The sequence below is a fragment of the Equus asinus genome, chromosome 2 (genome assembly GCF_041296235.1).
Source record: "Equus asinus isolate D_3611 breed Donkey chromosome 2, EquAss-T2T_v2, whole genome shotgun sequence".
NCBI lineage: Eukaryota > Metazoa > Chordata > Mammalia > Perissodactyla > Equidae > Equus > Equus asinus.
The window spans coordinates 13,182,339-13,196,165 of NC_091791.1; the positions used below are offsets into that span (position 1 = coordinate 13,182,339).

At 53.4% G+C, this 13,827-nt stretch overlaps 1 protein-coding gene across 9 annotated transcripts in view; it reads right to left on the bottom strand.

The window, feature by feature from the left end:
• The window catches only part of GRK5 (G protein-coupled receptor kinase 5), a 219,470-nt gene that overhangs the window by 34,046 nt on the left and 171,597 nt on the right, over positions 1-13,827 (bottom strand). For 3 of the 9 annotated variants that reach the window (XM_044749935.2, XM_070482308.1, XM_044749947.2), the window contains one exon: positions 1,637-1,795. The exons of the other annotated variants lie outside the window; for them this stretch is intronic. In XM_044749935.2, coding sequence (XP_044605870.1) covers positions 1,637-1,795 — 159 coding nt within the window. The remainder of the gene's footprint in view (positions 1-1,636; positions 1,796-13,827) is intronic. 9 annotated transcript variants of the gene reach the window in all.

The window sequence follows — 13,827 nt, forward strand, 5'->3', positions numbered from 1 at the left end:
TGACACCTTTGCCAATAAAAAGGCAATAAGAAGCTGTTGGCCAGCTTAAGTTGGGAACGGAAACCCAAACCTGCCAGGAGGGTGAGACCAGCACCTACTCAAAGGGGCATTTCAGCGGACGTTTGTTATTTGCATCAATGGAAGCAGAGGGTGTTGCTCTTGCCCCTCCATGCAGGGGAGCTCGTTTCAAAGGGAGACCCAGTGCAAGGTTCTCCGAAGCCTGCATGCAAGGTCTGCCACATCACATAAGAAAAAGGATGCTCAGAGGGCTGTGGAGCCCCAGCAACCACAGCCCCCTGCAATCTAGCCCCTGCGACTTGAGCCAGGACAATCCTATGCCATTTCAGATCTCTTTCCAGGAAGCGAACCCCTTGTGGTCCCAGGGGGCCTGTGAGGTGGGCTGGGGAAGGGAGGCCAGGCGGGCTCTGGACAGGATTGCCATTCTCACTGCACTGAGGACTCAGGTGTGCCAGGAGGGCTAGGGTTGGGCACACTGTGGCTCTCTCTAGCAGGGACTGTCCCTCTGGGATGAAGCTTAGGGTCAGGGTGGGGAGGAAGGATGGATACCATCCTCCTCCCTGTTAAAGATGTTCCTCTAATTTCTAACCAAACCAAAGGCCCCAAGGCCCTTAGAGATTTGCAGAGCTGAAAGCAACCGGGAGAAGGCGTCTTGGTGGAGGTCTCTGGTAAAACTCCCCCTGGGGCCTAGGCCCCCTCAGGCCAGCGGTACTTTGAAGTGACACTTTATTTCTTTGGTCACTCAATAGCCTCCAGATGGCAGGCCTTGACTTTAACAAGTACCAGTGTGAATTTAGGTACCAAGTTTCCTTTCAAACGTGTGGAATTAGCTCTTGGTGGCATGGCTTCCGGGGCCTGGAGGAAGGACTGGACACAGGGTTTCTCTGCCGGAGGCTCCGCCACGAGTGCTTGGCCTCCTGACGGTCTTGGGAAGCTGAAGCTAACCAGCTGGCTAACCTCATTGTGCCCAGTCTGCCCAGCCCTGCCAGAAGGACAGTCAGGATGACCCCCAGCTTTCCTTAAGGAGAGCTCCATAGCCAACACCTGGGACAGTGTAAGATAGTAAAACATGCCTCGGGGACATGGCTACATCTGCCCGGGACCACTGACCAGAGAGCTCTCCCCCTGTGGCCTGACGAGAAAGGACTTGGCTTCCTTGAGGAAGTGTGGGCTGCAGGGCCACCTGTCCTACCCCTGAACTCACGCTTGGAGCAAAAGAATCTGCACCTGGCTTCTCTCTGCGGCTCAGGCTTCTCCTCATTTCTTCCACCCTGAGGCTGGAGGGTGGGACAGCGGTGGCATTAAAGCTTGGCTGTGCTTTCTCTATTCTCTGTAAGTCTGTACCTCCGGATAAGAGCCTCCTTCCCCCGGAGGGGAAAGAGCCTGCTCCACTGGCCCGTGTGGAATGAGAAGCTGACCTTGAGTCCATCTCCTACACCAGAGGAACTAGGGGCCGCGCTCGGACGGGGCCAGGCTGCCAGCAGTTCCAGTGGTAGGACAGACGCAGCATGTGCCTGGTGGGCTGTAGTCCCTCCTAGGAATCTCTCAGAGCGCTCGCTCCTTCTTACCTCCTTCCCGCTATGGCCCAGACTCCCTCTCTGCTGTTCCTGATACTTACGCCACAGGTTCTGGGGATCCAGGGAGCTCCTGCGCTCTGTGTTAACCAGAATGCACCTTGTAGGGCAACAAGAGATGGAGGCTGCGGAGGTGTTTTCCTGGGCACCACAGTGCACTGAGCAGAGCCCTTCAGGCCACTGTGAACAGGAGCAGGCAGCCCCTAGAAATGGATGAGCGGTCCAGTGGGCTTTGCATCTTCACTCCTCTCCAAGCCCCTCTCCTTCCTTTGGTCCCCAACCTCCTGTTAAGTTCTCAGAGCCCTCATGCAGCCTCCACTGCCTGTGACCCTAAACTTCGACACGTGGCCTAAGCCAGACCTCTCTCATCCTCTGCTCCATCAAAACCTCCGCCATATTCAGGCACGGTATTGACGACCAGTATATGATTCAATGCACTGGTGGCCGTGGGATTTTAAAGAGGCCTCAGGATTTTAGTTGGGGGGCAGACTGGTTGGATAGAAGAGCTAAGGATTGTCGTGAAGCTGTGTTTGCATAGCGATGGCTTTGGAGCGAGCATGTGCTTGGTTTGGGGTGACCTGCAGGCTAATGGTGATTACCTATGGGAAGGCTGACACCACCCCAGAACCTCCTGGTGCTGCAATTGCTCAAGGCTTCGCCCCTCTCGGGTCATAACTGCAGCTTCACAAGGGCCTTCTGTGCTTAACCCAAGCAGGACAGTCGGGAGCATTTCAGACACTGAGGCAGGCTGGGGAGGGAGGGATGGTGGTGGGGAAGACACGGGCCTGGCCTGGGTAGGAAGCCACCCCAGGGGAGCTTTACTCAGTCCTCAGTCCAGGAAGCATGTGCTGATCACCCACCACACCCAAGGTTCTGCCTCCCTCGGATGTTCCAACGCCCACCCTCAGTGGCTATGCAGCGAGAGGGACTGAAGCCCCAGGGCAGGCTGACCGCCCAACCCCAGCTCTGCCGAGGCCAGCCCAGCAGTCATCCACAAGGTGGCGCTATTGAACCCCCAGGCCCCTGTGCTTCCTGGCACAGACACCCCACAGGTAGACCGGCCTCCGTGTCCTCCAAGAGTAGGGAGGCCAGATGGCACACCTGAAATAATTACCAAGTGATTCATCTCAGACCTGAGGAGTGTGGCCTTTGCAATAGCAGTTGAGAGAAAAAATGCGAGATCAGTTTGGGAGGGAGACCTGGAGAGGGAAGACAGCTGGATCTTGAGGGGGAGGCTGGATTTCCAGGTGGAGGGGGACTGCTGGGGACAAGGCCTGGAGGCTGGAGTGAGCAGGGGGCAGTAGGGGGTGCAGCTCAGAGGGGGGAGGACTCATCTAGAGAATGTTAATAAGCCGGAACAGCTGACGGGGTGTGCTGCCATCTCTTGGGGGCTGGTTCTCTCCCCGGGCAGCCACTGATTGCTGAATCAGCCCCAGGGGTGGCATTCCAAGTGCAGCTGCCATCGGCTGCACCTGCTCTCCCTGGGCACTGCTGTCTCCCTCTGCACCGCGATGACTGGCAGGAGGAAGGCACACCATTTCCTGCATCAGTGAGAATCTCCACATGTCTGAGGACCTTGTTTCCAAAGATTCTCCCGACTTCAAGGCCTCCTGTTTCAGGATGTCAGAGTGGAAATGGAAACAGCCCCTGGAGGCGTGTAGGGATGGAGCATGACTGAAGGGCCGTGAAAGGTTCTTCAGAACCACCCCCAACACCTCCTCAGTAGTCATCAATAATCCTGAAGTGGGCGCCCCTGGTGCCACCCTCAGGGCCTTCTGGAAACACATGCCCTATACTTGTTCAGAGATCCAGGACCCGAGATGGAGCAGAGATCACAGAAGGCTTAACTGATTCAACCACTCATGGCAGAGATGGGGAAACTGAGAGAAGGGACCCCTCCAACATCACACTGCTGGCCCATGGTAGAGCCGGGATCGATATCTGGAGCGGCTTCATGGTGGGCCTCAGAGTTGGGGAGTGGATCTGAGCTGCACAGACTCTAAATCAGGGGTCCTGAGCCGGCTCTGGGGGAAGGATAGAGCTCTGGTCTCACTGGCCCCACTCAAAACCAACTAGTCCCCATTTCACAGACGGCAGCATGCACGCACAGCAATCTTAGCCCTGGTATCCCTCCCACCCACGCCTCCTCTCCATCCCCACCTCACTGCCCTGGTTTCAGGAAGTCTCTTCTCTGGCCTGGAGCACTCAGTAGGCCCCTCACAGGTCTCTGATACCACTTGCTCTGGCATTTGACACAACGGCCCCTAAGGGAGTTTTTCTGCACCACACGGCATCGTTGGTCCCCACTGCCAGAGGACTAAGTCCAACGTCTTCTTAGACCTGGCCCCAATGTCCTCCCCGACCTGCTTCCCCTTCCTGCCCTCTGCTTGCCAGTGCTCTCACCTGACACTCGCTGTTTCCTGGGCAAGCTCTGGCTTTCCAGCCACCACTGGGCTTTTGCTCGTTCCCTTGGAAGGAGCCCTTCCCACTCCATCATGGCACATCCAAATCCCAGCTAGTCTTCAGAACCCGCTTCCAACGCAACCTCATCCAAGATGATTCTCTGAGCAGGCAGGACCTTCCACCCAATCCCACCTCCCAGTGACAATTGTCATCACCATCATCACTGCCACTTCTTAAGCACTTACCATATGCTAAGTCCTGGGAGCTTTACGTGGGGTTATCTTTTTTAATCCTCTCAAGGTAGGTTTTATTATTATTATCTCCATTTTACAGATGCAGAAATAGGCTCAGAGAAGTTAAGTAACTTGCCCAAGGTCACACAGAGCATGGAAGCAAAGACAGGATTCAAACCCAGGCAAGCTGGTCAGAGAGCCTTATGCCCAAGCACCGTCACGTCCTCCAAGGACGCCACAGTCCTTCTCGGATAGTGTGAGGAGGATACGACTGTGGCCTTGAAGAGCAAGCCCTCCTTGGATGCCCATGGGGGCTGGATAATGCCGTGCAGTGGGCTCTGCATGTTTTGGCAAATGCTATTTATATTGCACTGTCCTACATACCCCCCGCACATGTGCACACACACACACACAGGCTAATGGCCAACATACGCCTCACTTCAACATATGAAAACATCCCACCAAGGAGCTCCCACTCATTAGCAGCGGTTCCGTCAGTGGACAAAAGGTCAGCCCAGGAGACGGTCCGTTCTATCTCCAGACGCAAGTACTTAGGGCTTAATGATGTGTATATTTTCATACGTGGATAGCTGACATTCCCCATGTAAACTATTTGCAATTTCCCTACATGGACAGACTTGGCTTTCAGGAAAAACTGAGCAGGAGAGAGGCAAGACACTCTGGAAGAAAGGGGTTCAAGGGGGTCCCCTTCCTCCTAAACGAGGGGCTGCCTGGGGGTTTGCCTGCCCTGCACACACCAGGATGGAGGCAACCGTTCTTAGGGGGCTACCCCTATTTCTCCTCCAGGACAGGAACAGGGGAGACGCACGCCCACAGCCATACCCAAGCCACCCTTCGATCCTTCATGAGGGGATCTGCATCAGCTGCGGGAAGCTCTGTGCACAGAGTGCCAGGGCCAGCCGTGGGTGGGGGCAGCGGAGGCAGTCAGCCTCCAGCAGGAGCCAGGCCTGGAGGCAGTGGTGGGCCCCCAGGAGAGGGGCTGACCTGACAGTCCCTGGCCCCTCGACGTGAGTTTCCCCACAAATGTATACTTCTGTTGCTCCCCAAAGCAATGCCGCAACGTGGGACTGGTTGTTCCAGAGTCCCAGATGTGGAAACTGAGCCTTAGAGAGCTTGAGGGGCGGGAATGTTGTTGTTCCTGTCTCAGCAGAGTGGAGCACCATGCTTGTGAGCAGCGAGTACCCGATCCGAGCTCGGAGAGAGAATCCACAACAGTGGAGCTGAGGTTCAAACCCAGGCCTGCCTGGCTCCCAAGCCTATCGTCTCTCCAGTCCACTTTGCTGAAATGCACTGATGATGCTCCTGGCATGGATTAGGCGCTCAATATATTTGCGAAATATGTGTGTGCGCACGTGCACTCCCAGAGCAGGGGACAGGGAGGCTGAGAGCAAGGGAGTCTGCCCAGCAGAAGAGCCTTCATGAGGCCATCTGGTCTCCTCCCTGCCTTCATGACACCTGGACGAGTCAGAGTTCTCCTTTGGGGTTTTCTCATTCCCGCCGGTTGGAGGGTCAGTGCTTGTCTCAGGCAGAAACCGCGGGCTGGAGGCCTGGGGGCGGCCGGCTGGGGGAGGAGCTGGAGCTGCCCTGGGAGAAGGCCTGGAGGGGGCATTCCTCAGCTCAGGTGCCTGGTTTCATTGGATCCTATCCTCCACTCTTTCAATAGATTCCCCCTCTGTTTGAGCAGCCGGGAGTTAAGTATCTACCACCTGCCGCCAAGAATCCAGACTAGTCACCATCTGTGAAACCAGAGTCAAGGCCAGACGCTCAGAGGACCCTGCAAATGCTGCCCAAGTCACTGGGGCTTCCTCTGTCCTCGCTTCTCTCCCCACACCCTCCAGTTGGCTGGTTCTGAGTTCCGTGAACTAACTCAGCCCAGCTTGCTCGACTCCAGGGATGGGAACTGGGGGAAGAAAGCAGGATTGGCAGGAGGTGGGCAAATGGGGGCTTGTTCCAACCCCAAATCCTGGCTTGAAATTAAACCTGCTTATACAATCCCAACCAGAAGACAAAGGAGAGAGGTCCCCGAACAGCAGCCTTGGGCAGCATTTCCTTACTCCAAGGTTGATTTACAGCCTGGCTGACAAGAAGAAAAAGCTCCATTTTTCCACCTCTTTAATCAAAACCTTCAGTGCCATGTGGAAAAGCCACTACGGTGTGCCCAGTGTCCGTCTGGAGCAGTTCTTCTCTCCATTCACAGCCAGGCAGCAGACACAATCCACGGGCCCCAAACAAGAAGAGAACCAAAGGAAAAAGGCAGGGTGTTGTTTCCTTGATCATTGCGGGAAAATAAATGGCCCAACGCCCGTGCGTGAAGTGTCATAGGGCCGTGGCTTCCTCCACTCTGGGCCTGATGTCTCACTCCTGCAGCCGAAACAGCCCCAACTCCTCCTGAGCATGCATGTGGTTAGCCCGGTTGGTGGACGGCGTGGCCTGAGCACCGTGCCAGACACAGCCCCATTGGGCAGACACATGGCTGTTCAGGCAGCAGGTGGCTGGAGGTCCTTGGGGTAAAAGCTGGAAAAATGGTAAGTTCCATTGTGCTTCTTTTAAGTTCTAAGGGGAGGTGATGCTCGCTGCTTCCCATCAGGGTGGGCTCCGTCTCCAGTCAGCGGTGATTCACTCTTAAGCTTCCTCTGCTTAGGATTTGGGGCCCTTTTCTTGCAGTCTTGGGAGCGACAGAACTTTCTAGGTGGGAGAGGAAGCCAGGTTTCAGTGGGGAGACATTTCTACATAAGCACTTCCAATAAATTGAGATCTCCGATGAAAAGGACCTGCACCTCCAAGGCTCCAGTCATTTGTTGTGATTTCTTTTTCCAGTCTCAGGAAATGCTCACTTTTGTACCTTACGTTCTATTCTTTTTCTTAAAGAGGACACTCCTCAAGTTATTTAAGCTTCAGCCTCCACAAAACACTGATCTTCTCTTTTCTCCAACAGACAGCACTCATTTCTCAAAGGGGCCTTCTCCACAGGGACACCCAAGAGTCCTCCTCCTGCCCGACTGCCACCAAGCCTTTAGGAAGATGGAGCCTGATCTGCACCTTTATCTTTCTGTGATGAACGCCAAGACCCAGACTCCGAGGGGCTCATGGGGCTCTCTGGGGCTTCTCACGGCTGGAGGAGATGAGGAAGCAGTGACACTGTGTTGGGAAACAGCCCAGCGTCGTCTGTAAGGCCCACAATCCCGTTACGACAGACACACGCAACCACACTGCCATCTCCTTAACTCTTTGGGCAGTGATCTCTCACACCAACCTGGGGGTGACCCTGGGGACGGCCGGTTACTCTGCCAGGCCAGGAAGACACTGCAAGGGATGGGAGTTGTCTTTGCAAGCAGAGGAAGAGGTGGGGCTACTGCTGTGTCCAGAAGGAAAGGAAGGAGCCTGCTGCTTCTCCAGCTGGGGTCCCAGCTGATTCAGTCCATCAGCCACACTGGTTCCCTGAGCATCCATTCTGTGCCCAGGTCATGAGCTCCACCCTAAGGACCTCATAGACCAACTCACTTGGCCAATGGCAGGAGTTCAAGGCTGGTGGGGACTGTGGGCAGCCCAGTGTGTTGCAGCCTTTCAGCCCCCAGGAGGGAGAACTCAGAGAGGTGGCCTCATCAGACACAGGTCGCTACATGACTCAGGTGAGGTTTGACCAAGGCGCACAGGATGAAGGGGGTTTGGCTGGACAATGAGGAAGACTCTTGCTTCCTTCCTTTGACTTCTGGCATTTGCACACTGGGAAGTATTTTGAGAAGATCAGGGCTCTGAAAGAATCAGTGTTTTCCTATGGCAAAATTGACACTTCTGGACAAATTTAAGATGGCAGGATTGCCTTTGAGGACCCTAAACAGACAGCAGGCTTATAGAGATCACCAACCGTGTGAGGGGCCATGAGGCCAAGAAGCACTCTGAGCAAACCCTGCCTCTTCACGGGGTTCCAGCCCTTTCCAGTGGTGCCCCTGCTGCCCTGGCCACCCTAGGTCACACTGTGTCACGTTCCCTGGGTCAGCAAAGTGAAGAAACACAGCCCTTGAGAAATAGCCACAACTCTTCAAGAAGGGAAAAGCAGATGGGGCTTAAAGGATCTTAACCCATATTTCCGTTGCTGTTCAAGGCTTCGGAGAAATCAGGATGAAGGATTTTTAGGGGTCAGGAAGCGAGAGAGGACATTTTTAAACACTGGCAGAATTTAGCTAGGGGCCCTGAGAGCTGGGCAACTTTAATGAGAAAGAAAGGAAAATACACAAACAACCCTGACCCAGACCTTGACTCTTTACGTCAAAAGCAGAAAAGGATAATTAACGAAACAAAATGTGCCTGGACGGGGCCAGTTGGGCTCTGTCAATTCAATAATCCCTGGTCATGACCTATGGCCCCAAGTGTGTGATGGGAGATGACACTGTTTACACAGGCTGCGAACTGGCTGTTGGAACCCAGAGAAGCAGGATTTTCCTGGCGAGGGGTTTGAATCCAGCCAACTCTGCTCTGGGTCAGCCACGTGCAGGTAATTCTCGCAACGAGCTCTGGTGCGAAGGGGCTGGGGTGCGGAACGCTCACAGTGGGAGTGTTCTTCATTCTTTGCGTGTGAGAGGCAAGGGCACGCCAAGCCAAGTTTCCATCTTCCAGAACACCCTCCCATTCCACAGCTTCCAAATCGGCTGCACTCTAAAATCGTGTTGGGAATATCCTGGCCTTGGAAGATTTTTCTCCAGTGAAGATTTCATTCCACAGGGCTTGGGAGTGCAGGAGGGGCAGAAATCTCCTAAGATCCAGGGAGTTCAGCCAACCCCCCCATGATGTCATTTCTCTGCCCAGGGCCCACGAACGGGGAGGGCCTGTCAGGCCACACGATGGGTTGGCGGAGCACAGGCACCCCAGAGACCAATGTTGCTGCCCACCCGGAGCGGAACTTGGGTAGGGACAGGGTGGGGGTGTCCTCAGGAAGCCTGCACCTTTCTCTGTCTCCAGCCACTTTAAAGACAGGGGTTCTGGACAGGAAATACTATACACACACAGGATCGGGGGTCGGAGGCAGAGCCGGCTCCACCAGCATCAAAGGAACGTGCAATTTTCTGACCTGGAAGGTCATGAAAAAGGAAAAGCGACCCAGATGAGCCTGCTCTGAGGAGCCCCAGCTGGCACATCAGCCTCAAGGATGTCAGGAGGAACCGAAAAGAAATCAGCCTTCGGGCAAAGAGAATTTGTTTTCCAGGAAAGGTTGGGGGAGGAACAGAAGTATGTCTATTTGAAGGACAACTACCCAGTTGTTAAAAACGCTGCACGGGGAGACCGCGACATGAGAACTTGCTAACGACACAGCGCAAAGTGGAAGTAGATGCCTAGGTTCGGGGCCAGTAGCTGGACAGAAGCCAGGAGGGAGCGGCCAGCGAGCAGGTCCTTCAGACGTCAGCCTACCTGCCCTCCCAGACTTGCTCTTTCGTGCAGCCGCTGGGAAGCTGATCTGGGGGGATTTTTGTCTTTGGTTAACTTTTGAAAAGACGACACGGTGGAGGAGAAAGATCACAGGCTCTGGAATCAGATAGACTGGGTTCTGTCTCAGCTCCAAGCTTTCTCGGTTGTTCTTTTTCTTTCATTGTGGTAAAATATATGTAACCTAAAAATTGCCATTTAAACCATTTTTAGGTGGACAATTGAGTAGCATTAATTACATCCATAATGTCAAACCATCACCACCATCTTTTTCCAAAATTTTTTCATCACCCCAAACAGAAATTCTGTACCCAGTAACTCCACATTCCCTCCTCCCACAGCCCCAGTAAACTCTAATCTACTTTCTGTCTTGATGGGTTGGCCTATTCTAGATAGTCGATACAAGTGGAATAATCATACGACATGTGGCCTTTTCTGTTTGGCTTCTTTCACTTAGCACAATGTTTTCAAGGTTCATCCATTGCTGTAGCATGTGTGAGAACTCCATGCCTATTTATGGCTATAAATAGCAATATTCCATTGTGTGGATATACCACATTCTGTTTATCCATTCACCTGTGGATGGACACTTGGGTTGTTTCTACTTTTTGGCTATTGTAAATCAAAGTTGGCGTGGACGTTTGCGTCCCAGTGTCTGAGTCCCTGTTTTCAATTCTCCCAGCTTTCACTCTCAGTAGCTAAAGACCCCTGCCCAAAGTAAAAAGGGGACAACTGTGTCTACTACACAGGGCTGCCATGAAGATGGCATGAAATAGAGGTGTAAAGCGTATAGCATACAGTAGGTGCTAAATTAACATTACTTTGCCCACCTCCCCCATTAAAACCCAGCCTTAGTAAAAGAGCGAGAGCGTTAATGACTCAGTGCCACCTCTTCAGGGGCATCTCCACCTAAAGAGCACAGATGCTCAAATGGTGGAACCACAGCCTCAGTGGCCTTCTCTGCTTTGCTCGGACACAACCAACGGCTCAGCATTTAGACGTGTACTGGTCCAAGGAATGAGAGCCTCGGAGGGATGCAGGTCCCGGTGCAGACCAGCCACAGCAGGGACTGGAAAACAAGGTCAGGAAGCACTGCTTTCGGTGCCCTCTCGCCATGCTTCTAGCACAGGGCTATGGAGCCCAGTGAGGAACGTTCCAGTCTCCTCTTCCAAACCATGTGACCCTGGAGGGTCCAGCCCCTCTTTGGGCCACAGTTCCCTCATCTAGGAAATGAGGAGTTCGGCTTAGCTCGGTGGTTTTAAAACTGGGTTCCATGGAGTCATAAGCGTTCTTCTCGGAGCCAGGGCCTGGGAGGGGGGGGTGTCTGGCTCCCAGGCTGCTTAACCACAGCAGATCTTTGTGTCTCTGCATACTGGAAACTGCAGCTAACGCTGTCTGCAAGGCCCTGCACGGGATGGCCCCTGAGATTCCCTGGGGCGCCACGGCCCCCTCTAGGTGGTGTCCTCCTTCCCTTGGGGTGAACTGGAGGAACGGTCCCTGAGATGTGCTCTTGGATCCTTTCCTAATGTACCTGGAATTCTAGAGTCCCGGGCCTTGACTCAGAGGCGGCTGGGGCAGCAGGGGCCCTCCATGGGGAGCGATGCAGCTGCTAGACACCGGGGCGCATGTGAAATGGCCCAGGAGCCCTCACTCCTGTCCAAACAGCACCACAGCTCCCTGGTGAGTGCTCCTGAGTCATTAATAATCCCTCAGTTAAGAGGAGACATGAGAAGTAGCGAGCCAGGTTGGGTTATTTTAGGAGAGCAGGTTGGGGTAGGGTCAAGGGCAGAGAGTGAAGTCTCGGCTTCCCCCACCCCAGCTGTGTGACCCCAGCTGTGTGACCTTGAGCAAGTTACTTAACCTCTCTGTGTCTTCATCTCCTCATCTTTAAAATGGAGAAAATAATCCATTGGGTAGATGTGCAGATTAAGTGAGTTATTTAAAGCCCTCGGAACAGTGTTGGCACACAGTAAGAGCTGGGACTACAGATTGTATCATTATTATAGGCGGTGAGAGTGGAGGGGGCCTCCCAGACAGCCTCCAAGCCAACCGCCTCACTCTAGCCATGGGAAGCCGAGGCCCGAGGAGGAGGCATCTGTCTGTGCAGGGAGTGAGAATGATGAGGATCAAGGCTGCCCCAGGGAGAGGAGCCCAAGGCGTCCTGCCCTACACACTGATCTATATCATCCACCGGGAAGCACAGGACGTCCTGACCTGATCCGATCTGATTCATACCCAAAGTTATAGGATCACCAGATAACCAGACCCCACCTGCACTGATACCATTTTAACGACTTTTTACATGATCTTTCCTTTGTCTTATAAAGAAATAACTCACATACCTATTCCTTATAAATTTAGCCCTGCCCTCAACCCATTGCAGCCCTTCCCTGCCCATGGGTCCTGTCCCTACGCTACTCTCTGAATAAAGGAGCACTACTACCAGACCTTGAGAATCCAAGAAACCTTTCTTCCGACTCCTCAGCTCGCCAAGCCCGTATCAAGAAGAGGGCAGGCCTGGGTTCAGTTCCCTGCTCTGGCCCTAGCTAGGTGTTCTTGGGCAATTACTTAACCTCTCTGAGGCCCCATTTCTTCTCCTCTGAGTTAGCTATTCTGAGGATGGAGTAAAACATGGAGCGTGAAGCTCCAGGCACACAGTAGTTGCTCAATAAATGCTAGCTCCCTTCTGTCTTGCCCCAGGATAGCGAGTAAGCACAGATGTGGGTTTATTTGTTTTGAATTCCTGTCTCTGCTGCTCCCAAAAATGGAAGAGAAAAGAAGCCCAGCCCCTGCCCTCACCTCTGCTTCTTGAGAAAACTCCAGGAAGTTCCTTTCTCAAGTTTTCTTTTCAATCCTCTCCTGCCTTGAGTCCTTTCGCAGTGCTGTGGCAGGAACTGGGAAGAGCCAGGATGCATGGCCCCGCTGCCCAGCCAGCCCAGCCAGGCCCTGCTCAGGAGGAGCTCAAGCAAAGATGGACTCCAAGCTCACCAGATTCATGGATGACAGGACAGAGATGCTGTTCCAGGCGCTGGGAGACAGCTGAGGCCCAAGCAATCTCAGCAGAGATGAAAGGCTGGGTCCTGAGCGAGTGGCTGGATGGGCAGGCACATGGAAGGGAGGGATCTGCCCAGGCCACCCAGAGCCTGGGCCGCCCTGGAGACCAAGGGCTCGCTAGATGGTTAGGTGGACTCCACGCCAGCTCCCTCAAGGCCACAGACCCCAAGAAGAGAGACCTGGGAAGGGACTTGACTCCCAGTCCACTGTCTCTGCTGCAGGTCACGCTGTCTCTCCCAACAACGGCCAGTACTTATAAAATGCCTCACAGCTGGGAAGTAAGGTAGTCAGCCCAGCATTTTCCAAAGATGATAAGACAGTGTTAGGAAGTGCAGGGCCACACTTAAATAAGATCGAATCACTCGATGAAAAAGGTATTCCCTTTTCAATTCTCCTTCAAGCTTCCCATCACCAAAAAGAGAGTCTCGGTGTGGCGCTATCACCTTGCTAACACATCTCGAATACTCGCTAATCTCCCTTCAAAACAAACAGAAAGGAGGCTCAGGGCCTTAGGGAGGCAAAAGAATGTCTAGCTGCGATTTGATGTCAGTTTTCCCAGTTACTTTTTTGTACGACAAATCAATACTGGTTTTCCAGGCATGTTCCCGATACGAAGTCTACTTTTAAAATTCATTTTATTTTCAGTTAAAAGATGAGTTGATTTAAAGAAAAATGTTATATAAATCACTGCAAGTGTGGTATGCAGATAGAGCAAAACGGCGAAGGTGCTTTGAGAATGACCAACGGTCAGGAGCCCGTTATGTGCCATTGTTATCATCCCCATACTCGGATGGGGGAATTGAGGCTCCAAGGATGCCCAGCAGGAAAGTGGCAGAACTGGGGTCCCATGTGATCCTAAGGACAAAGATTGAAGCTGCTGATTGCCTCAGAGGCAGAGGAATTGTCCCCTGCTGAGAAGCCAGCCTGCCTGGGCTAGCTCAGAACCCTTTGCTGCTGCCTGGGTGGGGAACAGGAGGCGCCACTGAAGCGAGCAGGGGGCCAGAGAAAGAGGAACTTGGAGTAATTATTATTTCCTTTCATTCAAGCTCTTTACTTTTTAACAGGTGGATGTTTTCCGGAGAGCCAAACAAGTACTAGGAATAGAT